This window comes from Sphaerodactylus townsendi, linkage group LG10, assembly GCF_021028975.2.
Source record: "Sphaerodactylus townsendi isolate TG3544 linkage group LG10, MPM_Stown_v2.3, whole genome shotgun sequence".
NCBI classification, from domain to species: Eukaryota; Metazoa; Chordata; class Lepidosauria; order Squamata; family Sphaerodactylidae; genus Sphaerodactylus; species Sphaerodactylus townsendi.
Window position 1 is genome coordinate 57,982,626 of NC_059434.1, and position 17,416 is coordinate 58,000,041.

General features: G+C 39.8%; 1 protein-coding gene across 7 annotated transcripts in view; it reads left to right on the plus strand.

The window, feature by feature from the left end:
• ANKRD50 (ankyrin repeat domain containing 50) overlaps positions 1 to 17,416 on the plus strand; it is a 55,170-nt gene that overhangs the window by 18,446 nt on the left and 19,308 nt on the right. For 6 of the 7 annotated variants that reach the window (XM_048509319.1, XM_048509320.1, XM_048509323.1 and 3 more), the window contains exon 3: positions 6,087 to 6,316. The exons of the other annotated variant lie outside the window; for it this stretch is intronic. In XM_048509319.1, the coding sequence (XP_048365276.1) occupies positions 6,087 to 6,316 (230 nt within the window). The remainder of the gene's footprint in view (positions 1 to 6,086; positions 6,317 to 17,416) is intronic. 7 annotated transcript variants of the gene reach the window in all.

Consider the following 17,416-nt stretch of genomic DNA (forward strand, 5'->3'; position numbering starts at 1 on the left):
CAGATAAATAATCCCCTTACCCCTTGTTGTTATTCTGATCAAAACTGGGAGCTCTTCCAGTGTCTTTAAAGAGAGGTCGAAGTTTAAAAAAGCAAAGTGATATCTGGTCAAAGATCTGCCATAGCGCTGTTTCCATTTTATAGTGAATACTCATATATCCTGCATGCAGCTGTATAGAAAAGAAGCAGCATGAGTGCACTTTACAGATGAAACTTGGGAATCCATACCTGTATAAACGTAGGGCATGTTAAGCCGTGCATGTGACAAATGTAATGTGAAAATTACTCAACACACATATAAAGAACAATCACGCGTACACATGGCTTGCACGTGCATTTACTGTAATGTGAACAGGACTAATGTTATTTTGGTTCTTAAAGTCATGAGGGTCTTTCCGAGCCACTATTAATTGGTTGACTAAGAACAGTCTAGAATGCTTTCTAGATGAAAGTGTAGCATTTTAAAATTGATTTCAGCGGTACTGTAGTTTAACTTGTTCTGAATAGTGCCTATAATGTTATTGTATTCAAGAGGTCAAATGTCAGTATCATGGAAGAGATCTCCATTTAGCAACTGCTAGGATAAAGTCTCTGAATAAAAATGTGCTGATTGCAGTGGAGTAGTTCTTAATGTAAGCCTCCTCCTTAGAAGATGTCATAAATTATAAAATAGATATTGTTAATATGATTTCAAGTTTGGCTGTGTCCATTTTTCAAAAACCTACTACTACTTACAAGATGACTAGGGGAAAGACACATTAGAAAGCAGTAGTGTGTTTAGAATGACATTTGAGAAACTAGAGAACATTCAAAAATCAAAACTAGTTTAGACAAGGACATAAGAACACTAGGGCTCATTCCGCACATGCAGAATAATGCACTTTCAGACTGCTTTCAAATGCTCTTTGAAGCTGTGTGGAATGGCAAAATCCACTTGCAAACAGTTGTGAAAGTGGTTTGAAAACGCATTATTTTGCGTGTGCGGAAGGGGCCTAGGAGGCAGTTTGTTTTGAATAAATATACAGTTAGAATAATAATTGTCTTTAAATGTAGCTTACTTTATTTGGGAACTGTTAAAAAAACCATAGTCCTTTGGACATTATCATTATAGCTAAATGTTTCAAAACTGCTTCTTATAGCACTCCTCCTTTTGCTAAACATGACTACTAGGAGAGATGAATATTTCCACGTAGGTACTAGAAATGGTTTTAACTCTAGGTCAAGATAACAGACAGAATTTCTTTGTAGTTTAGGTGTACTTTCCAAAAAAATAGTCATATTATTCTGCTGTAGCAAAGTTTTAGTTTAGCTGTGTTCATGAGTGTAAGGAAAGGTAACATTCGATCTTTTTTCTTTTAGAGTGCACATTTCCTTAAATGGAAACAAATTCCATTAGCTGTGATTGCAGGTTTTGGAGCATATCAAAATAGAGTTCATTTCTATAGTAGTACTTTTAGATTGCAGATCTTTGAATGCTTGGAGGACTTGCGCTTCATATATAAATGATCTGCAAAATGATAAAACAAAGATAACGTCTGGAGCAGATTGTAGCAAAGGCAGACTTATGTGAAGGTTTTGTAATGCTGGAAGCATATATGCTTCATAATTGCTGTTTTCCTCTCCAGGTAGAAAAATGCTGGATTGATGTTGTTTACTATGGACATTGAAATGGTGACTGGGTAACTGCTAATAAATACAAAATGATACATGGTGAAATGTTTGCAAGACATCAGTTGTTCCATTTCACAATTGTTTGGGATGCCGACTGGGTCATTGCCATTCAAAAAGATGGCAATGATTAGCTTCTCATATTGCCAGTTCCAGAAAGGCAAGGTTATTGAGTGAAGTTTTAAGTAAAGAGAAGGTTGTACGTGTAATATATTTCATTGAAAATTAGTGTCTTTAGAATCTTCTGTTCATACCTTTTGTACTTCTCAGCTTATCAATTTTCAAATAATATAATGCAACTCAAAACCCTGCAATAAGGTCCCTTCTGCACACGCAAAATAATGCATTTTCAAACCACTTTCACAGCTGTTTGCAAGTGAATTTTGCTATTCCGCTCAGCTTCAAAGACCACTGAAAGCAGTTTGAAAGTGCATTATTCTGCATGTGCGGAAGGAGCCTAAGTGATAAGCTGCTTAAAAGAGTAGACTCTATCTTGGGACACAAATTTCTTAATACAGTCATATTTGTCTTTGTCAAGACGACAATTTCCATTTGAAATATGAAGATCTAGTTCACCAAATATACCTCTTGCAGAGACCAGTAATAGCTTATCGTGAGCAAAGATGGTACTTGATTGCTGAATAACTGTTGTCGTCCCAGCATTTAAGAAAGGAAATAAATGACCCAGATAATTACAGATTTGTTAGTCAATCTTTACAAGAAGCCAAGGCCCCGGGATAATGGTTAAAGAAAAGATAGAAGAAGCTAAAGAAGTAAGGCAGTATGAAAGTTAGTTCATGTGTGCTTTTCTTTGCTTCTTTTTAAGAAGATTTACCTCTGAACAAAAATTTTGATGGATCTGATTTTGGTACTCAGTGAAGGAGTAGCGCAGACTTAGAAACCAGAAGTGATCAAAGATAAAAGTTCAAACATTTAAATTAGAGAAATTTAGCTAGTTCAGTCCTTGGATCTATATTGTTCATATTTTATTGATTTTGGGATGGCAAATACGATACTGATGATATCTGCAGATGAGCCTGTTAACTCTCATTGTTAATATCAAGAGACTAGAAAACCAGCTGGATACGTAGAATGAAATAGTATAATGGTAATGGAATGTAATTCAGTAGTGCCAAAGTAGAAGGTTATTATTTTGGGGATTAAAATATATTTGATATTTGTTCTAACCGTGGAGAATTGAGAACACAAAATAAATGTAGGGATTCTGTTTGAATGGAACGGTGACCACACCACCAGTCTGAGGCTTCCAAGGACCAAATAGAAGTTTCTTAGATATTACTAGGCATAGTATTTTTAATAACTAATAACTGCTCAGTTATAAGTACAAATCACTTTGGCATCTTTCAAACTGATGGATAATAAGTTGGTTCTACTGGAAAATTGGGGGGGGGGGAGTGTAACTGGAGTCAATTTATTGGCAGTATTCTTAAAACTTGTGAAGAATTCTTATGACCTTTCTGCTTGTTCAAGTCTTTTGTCTTTTTTTATGTGCAGTAGAAAAATTATTTTTCTACTGCAAGAGTTCATCTTCATCACGTGAGAGCCTTCACAGTTTTTGTGTGAAGTGTTCATTGTTTGTTGTATGGTATAGATTCACAAAGGAAAATACATGCAGAGGCATATATAAATTATGTGAATCTGAACTTTCCAACACTTGATTCTGAGTGCTCGACTTGATCTTTGTTAAAAAGCTTTGTCATCACTGAAAGTATTTGTGAATTCACACACTTTTGGTGGAAAATTCAGGAGCTACATGGGGAGGTACAAGTTTGTAGTTCAACCTCAAGTGTCCTCTGGAGCAGCCGTGAGAATTTTATCACAAATGGTTTTACAAGTATGAATGTGGGTAGGTAAACACATGGTTCAATTGATTTTCCAAAGCTTCCCTCCATGCTGTATTGTGAGACTAAACTGTTCTTTGCCCCTGTGAAGCCTTGGTGGACTCTCACAGAGAAGTCCTTACAAAAATGTTTAGTTCCATAAATTTAGAACAGAACAAATCTGTTACATATTTAAATAATGAGTTGTTTTAATATGTGAAGAGTTTCCTGATGAATGCAATAGGGTTGATTCAGAAGAAATGAGAGGGACAGGGGGTGAGAACCTTGAGAGAATTTCTGACAGGAAGGATAGCTAAAGAAAATGGAGCAAACTAGGAATGTAGATGCTTGGAGACCTTTGACTGAGTTCTCAAAGCACAGCTAATGTTGGAAGTAAGCCAGTGTTGTATGGAAATGCAGAGCTCCCAGATGCTGTTTGAAATACATTCTTTGTTATGCTACAAATCCATTTCGCACTTGAAAGTACAGTTGGCTTAGTTGACATCTTATTTGTAGCTCCTTTTTTTGTAGTGATCATGATTATTTAATTGTGGAAAGTATCATAGGCTATTTTATTGAAGGAGACTGGGACCTCAAGAGGTATGAAACGAACTTGGTGCAAGAAGTGGAGAGCCACCGCTTATTTTTGCTTAGAACCAAGATAGCATTTTGAAAATAAAAGGATTATTTTCCAGGCAAGGCTGTTTCACTGCAAGAACAGTTGCCTTATTGAAGAATCTGCTGAATAGGCCTGAGGTCATGATGCAGTTGGGAGTTAGCAAATGGCTTTCTGGATGCACTGAAATAAAGACTTAAAGGAGCTGTTTTACTGTGCAATTTTCTCTTGTTGTAATGCATAATACTTTGACCTTGGGGACTTGTTGGTTACTGGAATGCATTTCTTTTTTTTTTAGGAATTCAATTTGTGTTTAAAAATCTAAATCAGAAGTTACTGACAAGGTTTAACTTTGCCAAACATGAATTTTGAGTTTGCATGGAATGCTTTTGACAGCTTTGATTTTGAAATGGCAAAAATTCTCAAATTCTTCAAATAATACATATGATAGATGCCTTTTTGACTTCAGCACTCTGTATCTTCTTATGCATACCAAAAAATTAAACATTGCTTTCATGATCAATTGGACGTGTGAAGTATAAACATGTCATTTATGTAGAACAGTATATTGGAAGTTGATTTGGTAAGACAGTTGAGTAGTTAATGAATCATGTATCATATGATGACAATGCAAGTTACATTGAAGAAATTTTTAAACCTTTTCCATTGAATTGTAGTAATTAGAACTTGAGTATTCATTAGCCAGGCTTTGGATAATCAGCAGTTTGCATAATTGATTGTTTATGGGAAAGAATGAATTTATCCAAAACTCTTGCCTACTTCATAGACCTTTGCAGTAACTGACAAAACACACTTGTTTAATGCATTAACTGCACATGCTTTGGTTTTTGTCATCTGACACTGTATTACCTTTATGAGGCTTTAAAATTAACATTCAGCGGGAATTGGCCTCTGGCTCAGTGGCAGAACATCTGCTTTGCTCATAGAAAGCCCAACTTCAGTCTTCTGTCATCTCCTGTTTAAATGTCTAGGTGTTTCAGAGATCTTCATGACCTGAGATTCTGGAGAGACACTGCCTGTTAAGAGCAGATAGTGCCGACCCAGATTGGCAATTGGTTTGATTCATGTAAAGTTGCTTCATGTCATATTTCCCTAAGGTAAAATGATGAAATCTGAATGTGTATGTAATAAGGAACCTTGTAACTTGAGCTTCGGTATTCAAAAAATGGAATCCTAAGCATAGGTTCACCTTTCTAAAGTCATTGAAGACTTTAGAAAGGTGAACCTATGACTTTAGAAAGGTGAGCCTATGCTTAGGATTCCATTTTTGGAACTTTAAGGCTTAAAAAGGCATAATCCAGTTTGGACTTTTAGTGCAGTCCTGACTTAATCACCTTAAAACTCTTTCTTTGTGTGCATCGGTGTTTGTCTGTTGTGTAAGCATAAAATGAATTGTACCCTGCATATAACAAAGAAGTTACCAGCAGACCGAAATCACCTTATTTGAGGAAAGCATTTTCTGAAAAGCACAGTGAATTTCTCCATATTCCCTGTATACTAATTATGATCTTCTGTTTGGAACCTAAATTGTTTCCCAACTTAAGGTGACCTGATTGCTGTCTACTGGTAATCATTTCTCTCCTTCCACCTTATAGAAGAGATTCCCTGGGATAGGAGAGAGAAGGGTTTTTTTATGGGGGTGGGGGAGTCCCTGTATGGCCATTGTATGGACAGTTTTCAAGCTGTAGGCATGAAGGAGGTAAAGGGGTTTTTACTATATTTTATATGTTTTTAGTTTTTGGAACTTTAAGCCACTTTTACCCCCAAGGAAAAGGAAGGGACTAAATATTTATAATAAATAGCTGGCAATTTCAAATGAACTAGTGTCCTGAAGTTTTTAATAAATTCTACTCCCTGTCTCTCTCTCTGTAAGCTGCAAGCAGTTTGTGTATATATCATAAACACACTTATACACATATTTATGTCTACTTTTTTTTACAGGTGCATTCTGCTTCCCCTTCTGGGTGCCAAGCCTCCCCCGCACAGTCTCTTCCTCCTCATAGATTCAGTGGACGAGGGCTGTAATATCGCAGAAGGTGACCAGACATCTGCAAATCTGTCTGGAACCATAGCTGAGCTTCTAGCTAGTCACTATGAGTTTTTTCCTCCATGGCTGCTGCTTCTGTGTTCTGCCCGGAAACAGAGCAAAGCTGTTACAAAAATGTTTACTGGTGAGTACAAATTATCACAAATGTTCAATTTCAATTTTGGATTGTCTTCAAAGTTCTGGAAGAAGTAAGGATTTTTTAAAAATTCTGTAGCATATAAATTTTGATCCCTTTACCCATGCAGCATATTGTTTACAGGTAGCTACAGAGATCTGTGTAACACAGGACATAGGTAACAGCTGGATGTGTGCTGTCTTCCCCAGTGACCTTGAAAGGATATATGACATGATTACAGTGAAGAATTAACTCCCCTGTAGCCTGGCAGACAGTCAAACAAATCTCCCTGTGAGGTTGGGGATTTTTCCCCCTCTGAAAATTGAGATTTATCATCTTGTTTTTCTGAGAACAGATATTACGTTTTGCAAGCTCATTGCAAGGGTGTAACTTTATTTGGTCCTGGGAGTAAACTGTTGGCAAAGACTGTCAAGAATCTTCTACAACTTGTTGATCCAGTCTTTGCTGAATTGTGAGATCATTTCATCACTCTGCTCCTTTTGTTCCTGGGGGTGTTTTTCCCTTCAGCGCAGAGTAGCATAAAGACTGGATTCCCAGTGTGCACCTGTGTTAAAGCAATGATTGAAACAAAAATGCAGTTACTGTAAAAGGTATAATAGGTGAATGTATATTTAGCCTTAAGATCTCCCCCATTTTTAGCTCTTAATTCTTGTAATTTATTCCTTGATCTCTGATGCACTCTACCTTCCTATGTGATATGATAGGCTGATTAGTTGTGGTCATTATGGGGCTTTACTGTCATTTCTGTCATGATATGATGTCACAGTGAGGCCCAGGTTGTCTGGAGTAGAATTGTTTAGATCTGAAATTTTGAGTCTGTGGACAGCATTTGTAAAATGTAACTGTCACCAGTTCCTGAAAGTCATATGTTTTTTGAATGGGGACACAAGTAGGGTCTTTTGCATTTGCTCTTTTAATATACACGAACCATTGTCATAAAAGTATTGGATCTGTTCTTGGATGTAGTTTTCAGGGATCATGAAAAATACACAAGGCTGTATCAGGTTTGGTATGACACTCATTCTGACTTGTACCGAAAGAGGAATCATGATTTACTCATAGAACATGTTTTGCACGCTGGAAACCTTAAAGAGTGCTACCAGTCAAATAGACAGTAACAGACTAAATAACCAATGATCTCATAAGATAAAAAGCTATTTCAGATATTTGTGTGGCTTCATATGTACTTAAATAGAAGTGAAATGAAAACTCATCTTCTTAAAGCTATCACTGTCCTGACTTTCAGCTCACATCGCAGAAGCAGAAGTTCCAAATCAGAGTTACGATGGATTGGTGCTTGCTGTTTACAGCCGCAGCTTGTTATTGTCTGTATTGTATCAAACTGAGTCATATTCCCAGTATTCAGGCGGTGCTTTGTGATGATGACGGTGAGAGTTTTGAAAAGCCCAGGTGTGAATTAAGTGGACTGATTGTCCAGCTGCATGGGGTAGGAAAGTCATATACTGTTGGATTCATCACAGTTGTAGCATTTCCAGGATTCAAAAATAGTATCACAAAAAATGTTACTTCATAATGGCCCCCTGAGATGCATTGCAATGCAGAGTGAAGCATCGTTTACATTAACATTTCTATGGCAATGATTAATAACATTGGCCTGAGCAATAGTTAGCCATTATAAAGCCCTTCCCGTGTGCTGTTGTGTCCCATTAGTATGATTCAGTAGTATCTACTTTTGGCTGGATTCAGAGGTGGGATTCAGGGGGTTCACCAATCTTCTTTTGATTTTGAAAACCAATTGGCCATGCTGGCTGGGGCTGATGGGAATTGTAGTCCATGAACATCTGGAGTGCCATAGGTTGGCCACCCCTGTTATAGGATGTTTATGAAAGCTTATCAGATGGCAGTGAAGGCAGCAAAGAAGAGATTCTATGCATCATCCTACCAATGATTGAAATGGTAAGGGAACTGGAGGCCCCTTGGCCATCTTCTGGTCCTATATGGACCACTATGTTCCTTTCTCTACAACTGATGTTGACAGAGAGTCATAAGATCTACCACTTGCTCTCTGGACCTATGTCCTTCATGACTGGTAAAGGTCAGCTGTGAGGCCCTGCAGGACCCATTGTTGGAAATTGTGAATTTCTCTCTAGCACAGGGAGTCTTTCCAAGGAGGCTAAAGGAGGCAGAAGAAGCCATCATTAAATCCTATGGATCTAGCCAACTATTGCCCGGTCTCAAATCTTTCATTTCTGGGCAAGGTAGTTGAGAGGGTGGTTGCAGAACAGCTGCAAGCATTTCTGGAGGACATAACAGTTTTGGATCCCTTCCAGTCTGGCTTCTGTCCTGGATGCCATCAAAGACAAGCTGTGGATGCAGCTAGACCAAGGCGGGTCAGTGTTGCTGGGGTTATTAGATATCACAGCAGCATTTTACATGGCTGATTACAATATTTTGGCCCACTGCCTCACTGATACTGGAATTCAGGGCACAGCGTTAAAATGGTTGGTCTCGTTTCTCCAGGATGAGGACAGCAGGTTACATATGGCAGGGGGATGTCCCAGAGACATCCACTTGTCTGTTGTGTGATGAAAAGGCTAGCCTCTCACCAATATTGTTTAACATCTACATGCGGCTCCTGGTGCAGCTTATTCAGAGCTTTGGGCTGAGTTGTCATCAATATGCTAATGACACTCAGCTTGTTTGGTTGATGGATGGCCAGTCAGCCAGCACCCCAGATGCTGTGGCACAGTGTCTGGAAGCCATAGCTGGTTGCTTGAATCTGTCAAAGACAGAGGTCCTGTGTCTGGGTCAGAGCAATTCAGTGGAGGGTTTCCAACTGCCAGTATTTACATCCAGACGGATCTGTTAAAAGCCTGGATGTGACTCTGGAGTCCTCCCTTTCTATGGAGGCTCAAGTCACCAGTACGGTGAAGATCACCTTCTACCACCTTCAACAGGCTAGATAGCTGGCCCCTTGCTTATCCTGCCCTGACTTAGCCACAGAGAACCATGTTGTGGTCACCTCTGGGCTAGACTACTGCAACTTGCTCTACGCAGGCCTGCTCTAGAGACTGACTCAGAAATTGACAGTGATCCAGAACGCAGCAGCCAGACTTCTTAACTGGTACATTGGTAAGAGAGCATATAACACCTGTGCTCCGGCAACTGTACTGGTTACCAATGGAATTCCGAATCAGGTTCAAGGTCTTGGTTATAACTTTCAAGGCCCTGAATATTGTTCCAATTCTCCAGTAGAAGCCTCCTTGAGGTCCCTGGCCCCCAGGGACATGCAGTTGGCCTCAACCAGAACCAGGGCTTTTGCTGTCCTGGCTCTAGCCTGGTAGAACACTCTGTCAGCTGACACCAAGGCCCTGTGAGATCTTAAACAGTTCCACAGGGCCTGTAAGACAGAGATGATCCCCCGGGCCTTTGGTTGAGGCCATCTGTGTATCTCATTGTCATTTGCCAGCGTCCCTACAACAACAAATAAACCACCAATGCATTGTCACCCTGCGTTGCCCTGTCTCAACTCTGTCCAAGCATGGACAGTTCTTAATGCAGTTTTTGTTGGAGCTGGGCTTGGGTAGTGTTCCTAGGTTTCAACTGTGCAGCCATCTTGTGTTCTAATGATGTGTGTTTTCTGGCATTTTATGTACTGGTTAAATTATTTTTAAATATGTTTATATGCCACCCTGAGCCCGACTTTGGTTTGGGAGAGCAAGATATACATTGAATAAAATAAATTAGTTAAAGTCTGTTACATATTAAGATATGTTAGTAGTTTATAGCAGTGATGGCGAACCTTTTTGAGACCGAGTGCCCGAATTGCAACCCAAACCCAACTTATTTATTGCAAAGTACCAACCTGGCAATTTAACCTGAATTCTGAGGTTTTAGTTTAGAAAAAAACGGTTGGCTCCCTCTTCCTCTGCCCCATCCACTCAAGCAGGGGCCAGCCTGCTCTAGCCTCCAGCAAGTCCCGCGCACACCGCTCTGTGCCTTTCTAGCATCTCTGCCTCCTCTGCGCCCCACCCCCCTTGGGCAGCAGCCACCTGGGACACAGGCACCAGGTCCTCCAGCCGAGTCCTCCCTTCTCACCACAGTGCGCGCACGTCATTCTCAGTGGCCCAGGCCAGCCTAGATGTGTGTATGTGTGTGTGTGTGGGGGGGTGATTTTCCACCCCCCGCATGACAAACTCTGTGGGTGCGTGCCCACAGAGAGGGTTCCGAGTGCCACCTCTGGCACCCATGCCATAGGTTCGCCATCACTGGTTTATAGTAATCCTTCTTTGCAGCTCCAATTGTGAAACAATATACATACATGAAAGTAGCTGAATACAGACATAAAAGATCCAGCATTTTGACAGAGGATTTGCTATAGTGTCATGCCATATAGCATAACTATTTTGAAAGCCTTTTCACCATGTGAGGCAGCTGTGTGGAGCTTTATGAGATTTATCAAGCAATCCTAATAACAGTTTCTTTGTAGTAAGCCCTGTTGACTAGACCAGAGTAGAATTCTGTGTAGACAAGCATAACATGACACAGTTAGCCAACTGATCTTTAGGAACCTTGCGTGACTGCTCAACTCAGGTATGGGTGGATCATGTGTATTGGTTCTGGCAAAGAACCAATTGGTTCTGGTATGGACACAATGTTGGAATATAAAAGGGACATTCCCATGTGAAAGGGAGTATTGTCTGGCAAGTGAATTCTTGTATACACACATGAATTGAAATTAACTGAATTGAGGGCTTCTACGCAGGCCTAAACTGGATGGCTCAGACCAGCCTGATTTTGTCAGACCTCAAAAGCTACGTAAGGTAGGCCCTGGTTACTATTTGGATGGGAGACTGCCAAGGAAGTCCAGGGTTGTTATGTGGAGGCAGGGAAAGGCAAACTACCTCAGTTTTTCTTTTGTCTTGAAGACCCTACTGGTTTGCTAAAAGTCATCTGTGACTTGGCAGCACCAAACATAAAGCATGATTTTTTACAGTGGTATTCAAATATATAGAAATTCGGGCTTTCTTACAGTTCTGATTTTGATGCCAGCTGGTTTGGGGGTAGGGTTGGAGGCCACTATGGCAGTTCTTACCTTAGATGTCCAGTCTTTAATTTAACCGTAGGATGGAGATCCTCTGTTTTAGGGTTACTGTTACCAGTCAGGGTTGGTTTGCTGTAGGCACTCTTTTCCAGTAGCAGAAGGTGAACCAGCAAGTGGGGGAGCATTCCATATTTGCTTCATTTATAGGCTGCCTTTCACCCTGACACTCATTTGGCCTGGATTAATTATAGGCTGTGTTCTTTTAGCATTGCCAGTGCGGGAAAGGGGTGAGCTATTCTGCAAAAGTACAGACAAAGATAGTAACTGGATATGGCATGTGTAATGTCTGCCTGAAGTGGGAAATCACTGGAAGAACCTTTCCATATGGCTACCTGGGCTTCTGGTGCTGGTAAGAGAGGCTGCAGAGGCCACTGTTGGAGTCTCCCTGCTCCTTCTCGCAGTGCAGGAGCTCTGGACAAAAATCTAAAATGATGATCCAAATACACTGCTGAAATATATCTGAAATATATCAACTTCCAATCCAGCTTGTGCTTTTGGTCAGGCTATGAGGGAGATTCCCATTCTAAAGCACTTTGCTGCATAGCTACGTGGGAAGGAAGTTTGTAAACAAGGCAATCTCCAGGGTTAGCATCACATACAGTGCTAGAGCTGCTTATATAAACAAGGAATTCCTGAGTGTTTCTTACAGACTCTCTTGGGTCATTCACCAGCCTCAGTGCAATTGTGGACTCCACCTCACCAGAGATAACCATTCTGCTATTGTTTACATTCTCACTTATCTTTAGATGAACAACAAAGCCACATGAGAGTCCCTGATTGTTTCCAGGGATCTCTTTGCTTTGTACTCTTATATAGCTTCAGGATGGTGTCTATGTCATCCTCTAATCAAGCGAAGTTGAACATCCGGCCTCATCAAGCTCGACTGAACCGAAATGAAGTCAGTTTGTTACCTCAAGATATGATCTTGTGCAAAAAGCTCAAGGCAGTGAGAAACTAGTACCATTCTTCGTCATTCCGCTAAAAAGCAGACTTTAAAGTTTGACAGAATAAGTGGCGTTCCGTAGGTTTTGGACCAATTTTATTACTTTGGGGAATGGCAGTAAGATCATTTATAGGCTACATGAAGGTTGCAGTGTGTTGTTAATGTAGAAAAGGATCAGAAAACTGCAGGACAAACTGTAACATTTATGAAGTGGCATAAATGAACTGAAATTCAGTAGTACAAAGTGAAGGGTCATCCACTTTGGGTTAAAATTACTAGAATTGACAGGAAATCGTTATGAGATTATGGGGCCCGCAAATTGTTTCTTGTGTGGAGAAAGCTGACTTGACTGCAGATTCTAGGTAAAACATTTCAGTAAGATCGGAGAGCACTAACGTCAATGTCCTGTATGGGAAAGGACTCTAATTTTAGTCACATATGTTTAGAATGGATTTATTCTAATCAGAAGAAGAGAAATTACATCTAGAATCACTACAGGAGTAAAGTGTATGACTTGAATCACCTGACTGAGAGTCTCTAGTGTACATAAGAAGTTTGTTAAAAACACAAGGCCTGAAATACAGGCTACTTATAAAAGCATCAGTATAAACCAGTGGTTCTCAACCTGGGAATCGGGACCCCTTTGGGGGTCGAACAACACTTTCACAGGGGTCGCCTAAGACTCTCTGCATCAGTGTTCTCCATCTGTAAAATGGATAAATGTTAGGGTTGGGGGTTACCACAACAGGAGGAACTGTATTAAAGGGTCGCGGCATTAGGAAGGTTGAGAACCACTTGTATAAACTGTTCCAACCAAGTTCTTAACCAAGTTGATGATACAGTAGTTATAAGTGACCGGTAGAGGATCATATGTGTTTTGACTTTTCCTCAGTCAGACACCTGAGATTTCTCCTTCGCTGGCTAATACACCGAAATACATAACAAAATGTAAACAGTTAGACCCTAAAATAGAATGGGTACAATGTGTGAAACTTAATTCTAAAGCTCAAATAAATGAAAAAGAAGCACTTTCTCTATTTTAACTCCTGTTGTTAGATTCAATCAAGGGAATTTCTGTAGAAAGACAGATCTGTCATCCAAGACCTGCGAGAGAACTTTGAGAGATATAACTATCTTTAGATGAATAGTAGACTATTAAAGACATGAACTAGTAGCCTACTACAGGAAAAACATAGAAGTGATAGAAAACTAATTTTTGAATTTCTTGCTAAAACTGATCCACATATAAATCATATAGACCATTTTGAGCAATAAAAAAACTTTTCTTACAGGCATTGTGATGGTTAGGACTGTCCTTCTAACAGCCTCCTAATATACTCAGCTGCTATAATAGGTCTCCTAAAAGAGTCATATACCAAAGACAACAAACCCTGGTGTTCCATAATCACTCAGGAAAAGGTTACCAAATGAAACAATAATAGTCATACGATCAGGGCCAATAAAGACTAGTTCATCTCAATTTCAGATATTTCTCCACTGCTGTGCAACTCCATCTTACAAGACACAGAATTCACACTATGCCTGTTATAAAAAACTTGTGAATGAGTGATTGGTCTGGCAGTGATAATGATGTGCAGGAACTTTTTAGTTTTAGGGTAACCATTTTCTTGATGAAGACAGGGGATCTTTTGCCCCTTGATAGTTTTTTCTGCCATTGATCAGCTGGGCAGAGGAGAAAAGTGAGGAGAGATTCCAGCATCCAGCAAACTGACATTTTCTGTGTGACTAGGATTTCCCACCTCCAGGTGGGGGCCCAGACCAGAGATATCCTGGAATTATAATTGATAATCAGGTAACAGAGATCAGTTCACTTGGAAAAAATTACTGTTTTGGCGGGTGGACTGTGTGACATATACTCAACTGAGCTCCGTTCCTCTCCAGGCTCTGACCTCCCACCCCACCCCAGACCTCCAGGAATTCCCATCTCACGAGTTGACAACCCTATTTGTGACTGGTTTTGGCCAGCAGCTACAATAGGGTTACCAGGCCTTGTCACCCATAGAAGACTGGGTGGAATAGCTGTCAGCAACTGTGTGGTGTCACTTCCTGAAAAACCCAGAAATACCAGAGTTTCCAGTGGTTTCTGGAGAAAACTGATTCAAGTTTCTGTAAAACCCAAAAGTGAAATCATGCTATTAATGATGCTATAAATAATGGTGATTTTAAACTTTTTTCCTTCTCCCACTGACCTCTAGAGTGCCAGTAGGTACATGGCAACTTTATTCTAGAGCCCTGGTGGCAAACCTGCGGCACTCCAGATGTTCATAGACTACAATTCCCTTCAGCTCCTTGCCAGCATGGCCAATTGGGAATTGTAGTCCATGAACATCAGAAGTGCCGTAGGTTTGCCACCAGGGCTCTAGAGCATTGCTGGTAACATGCTGATATTATTTTCAGTCACACAGGAAATTATATCAAAGGATTATGGGTGACATTGCTATGCCACTGGTGAGAGTCCATTGTGAATGGCAATTGGGCTTATTTTGTATACATTTGCATTTTGCACAGAAATTAAAGATGTAAAATTTCCAGAAATTTTGAAGCGGGGAGAAGGAGAGACCCTGACATTTTGGGGAAAATTGAAATTTAGCAATACTTACTTGCTTATCAAACCTAACCTTTTAATTAGTTTAACAACATAAAATGCATCATTGGTAGCTTACTTGGCATATAAAATTGTTCTGTGTAGCATATTTATGGAATTTTGAGGTATAAATATCTTCATTTTTGTAAGGAAAAAATTCTAGTATACTCAGTACATCAGAAAGAACTGTAAATTTAGGCTACCTATTCCTCCTGAGCACATGTCTTTAATTTTTGCTGTCTACAAGGTAGGAAACAATAAAAAATTGAAGATAGTAAACAGTCAACAAAAGAAAGTGAATTCTTTGAAGAGAAATTCTTAAATTATCACAATAAGGAAAACTACCGGCATATTTGGATATTAAGCCAAAATCTCTAATAATATATTATGATTAAAATATTTTATAGCATATTGTTGCCAAAATTATTTACCTTTACATTTTTTCAGTGTTGTATATGTCTGTAATAGAAGAGTCCCATACTCCCCATGGTTCTCCTGCGTCAAAAAGAACAAATGTTATGCACAATATCTCACAAATCTCAGGGAAGCAAACCTAAGGAAATCATTCACTTCCCTGAGATTTCAGACGTTTAAATCAGAACAATTACTGGGGAGATATGCTAAAACACCAAAAGAGCTATGTGTATGCAGATGTAGTTTAAATCAGAGTGACGACATAATACACTACACACTTGATTGCCCTTTTTACTCTGCTATCCGCAACAAATATATCAATGATATCCTGTCAGGCCTGACAGGTAGTGAGGAAGAGAAAGTTTGCTTTCTGATGGCGGACGTGTATCCTGAGGTTACATTTAAAGTAGCGATATTCATGTTTTTAGCAGCGAAAATCAAAATATACAAGCTCAAATCAATCAAAAATATCAATCAAAAATATACAAGCTCAAATCAATCAAAATATACAAGTTCAAAATATACAAGCTAAGTTATAATAAAGATGGGGAAAAAACCTTTATGATTACAATCGGATCCTGCTGTGTGTGGACATATGATACTTGCATTGGTGGTTTAACACTGTTGGAACTGTGGTGCTTGAGAAAATCTAAAGCTTGAGAAAATCCTCACAACGTGTTTTATATTTTTGTAAACTGGGGAGTGGGGCTATGGTTGAAGTATCTGTTTATATGCGTATGGCCTGTGGCTAATAAACATTGATTGATTGATAGAAGAGGTCCCTTCCACCCAGAGCTCCCTAAAATTTTCATTTTTATCCAATTGGAAAAACTGAAAACTTTCTCAGACATTTTGACACTGTATTTTTTGAATGTGAAAAACCTTATGAGAAGCATTTGCTCATTGTGAAATAGGAAATTATTCATAATATTAATAATTATGAAATTATAATTTTTAAACATTTCTGATAGACAAACTGAAATAAGTTTTCTATTTCGGTCTCTCTCTCACATACACACAAGCAGAAAGACACATTTTTTTCTTCCAATGTTCTGCTTTTCCCTTGGACCTTTATACCTCCACAGAAACTCCATAAACTGCAACTGTTTCACTTTTACGGACTTTTGACCCCTCTGATTAATTTTTTTTCCATTCACACTTAGGCTAGGATCCAGTGTGATGTAGTTCAGCTCATCCAAGATCTTGTTCAACACTAAGCTATATATTACTGGAAGGAAATGAACCCTTAACCCAATCCTTAATTTTATTTTTCTCTGCTAATTGAGGATAATCATGCATGCAAGGTTCGAGTCTTCAAAATCTTACACCATAATAAATGTTACTTTTTCCTTCCAAAAGTCTGATGTTAACAGCACTATTGGGAGAGAAATCCCCAATTTCAATTGAGCCATAAAACCTGGAACTCAGTAATTGTTTAGGGGAATTCTATCCATAGAAAATACAAATGACAAAGATTATCATAACACACAAATATGTGACACATGTAAAGGCCAGAACAAATATAATTTGTAGCCATTTTTTTTTTGGCTTTCCATGAGTTTCATAAGAGGGCATGGCAGTGGCATACCGTCAATGGGGATATGGGGTATCCCATGTCCCCTGGCGCATGCCATTCTATTACGTGGACGGCTCTGGCTTACCGAGTTATTTCTGTGGCCGCAAGCCGGCTCCCACCCCTCCCAGGGCAGGCACGGCCACTAATAGAGGTGGGGGTGGCAGCAGTCCCAGCACCTCTATCGGACGCTGCCAGCAGGTGTGCGCCTCTGATGGAGGTGCAGGGCAGCCCGGCAGGAGCCTAATCTACACCCACAGCTCATCTCCCCACCCACTCACGGATAGTCCCAGCACTTCTTGGAAATTATGGAATCTGCGCAGTCGAGCCTGAAAACTTGCAGGATTGCAAGGCCAGTTCTGGCGGGGCAAGGAGCCACTTCCTGCTTTTGCAAGGCCTTATTTTTGGGCACCCCCTCCATCCTCCACCTTCATCCGTGCTGGGCATGGGATGGCTGGTGGCTCCCTTCCTCACTCCTCTTGGTGGCT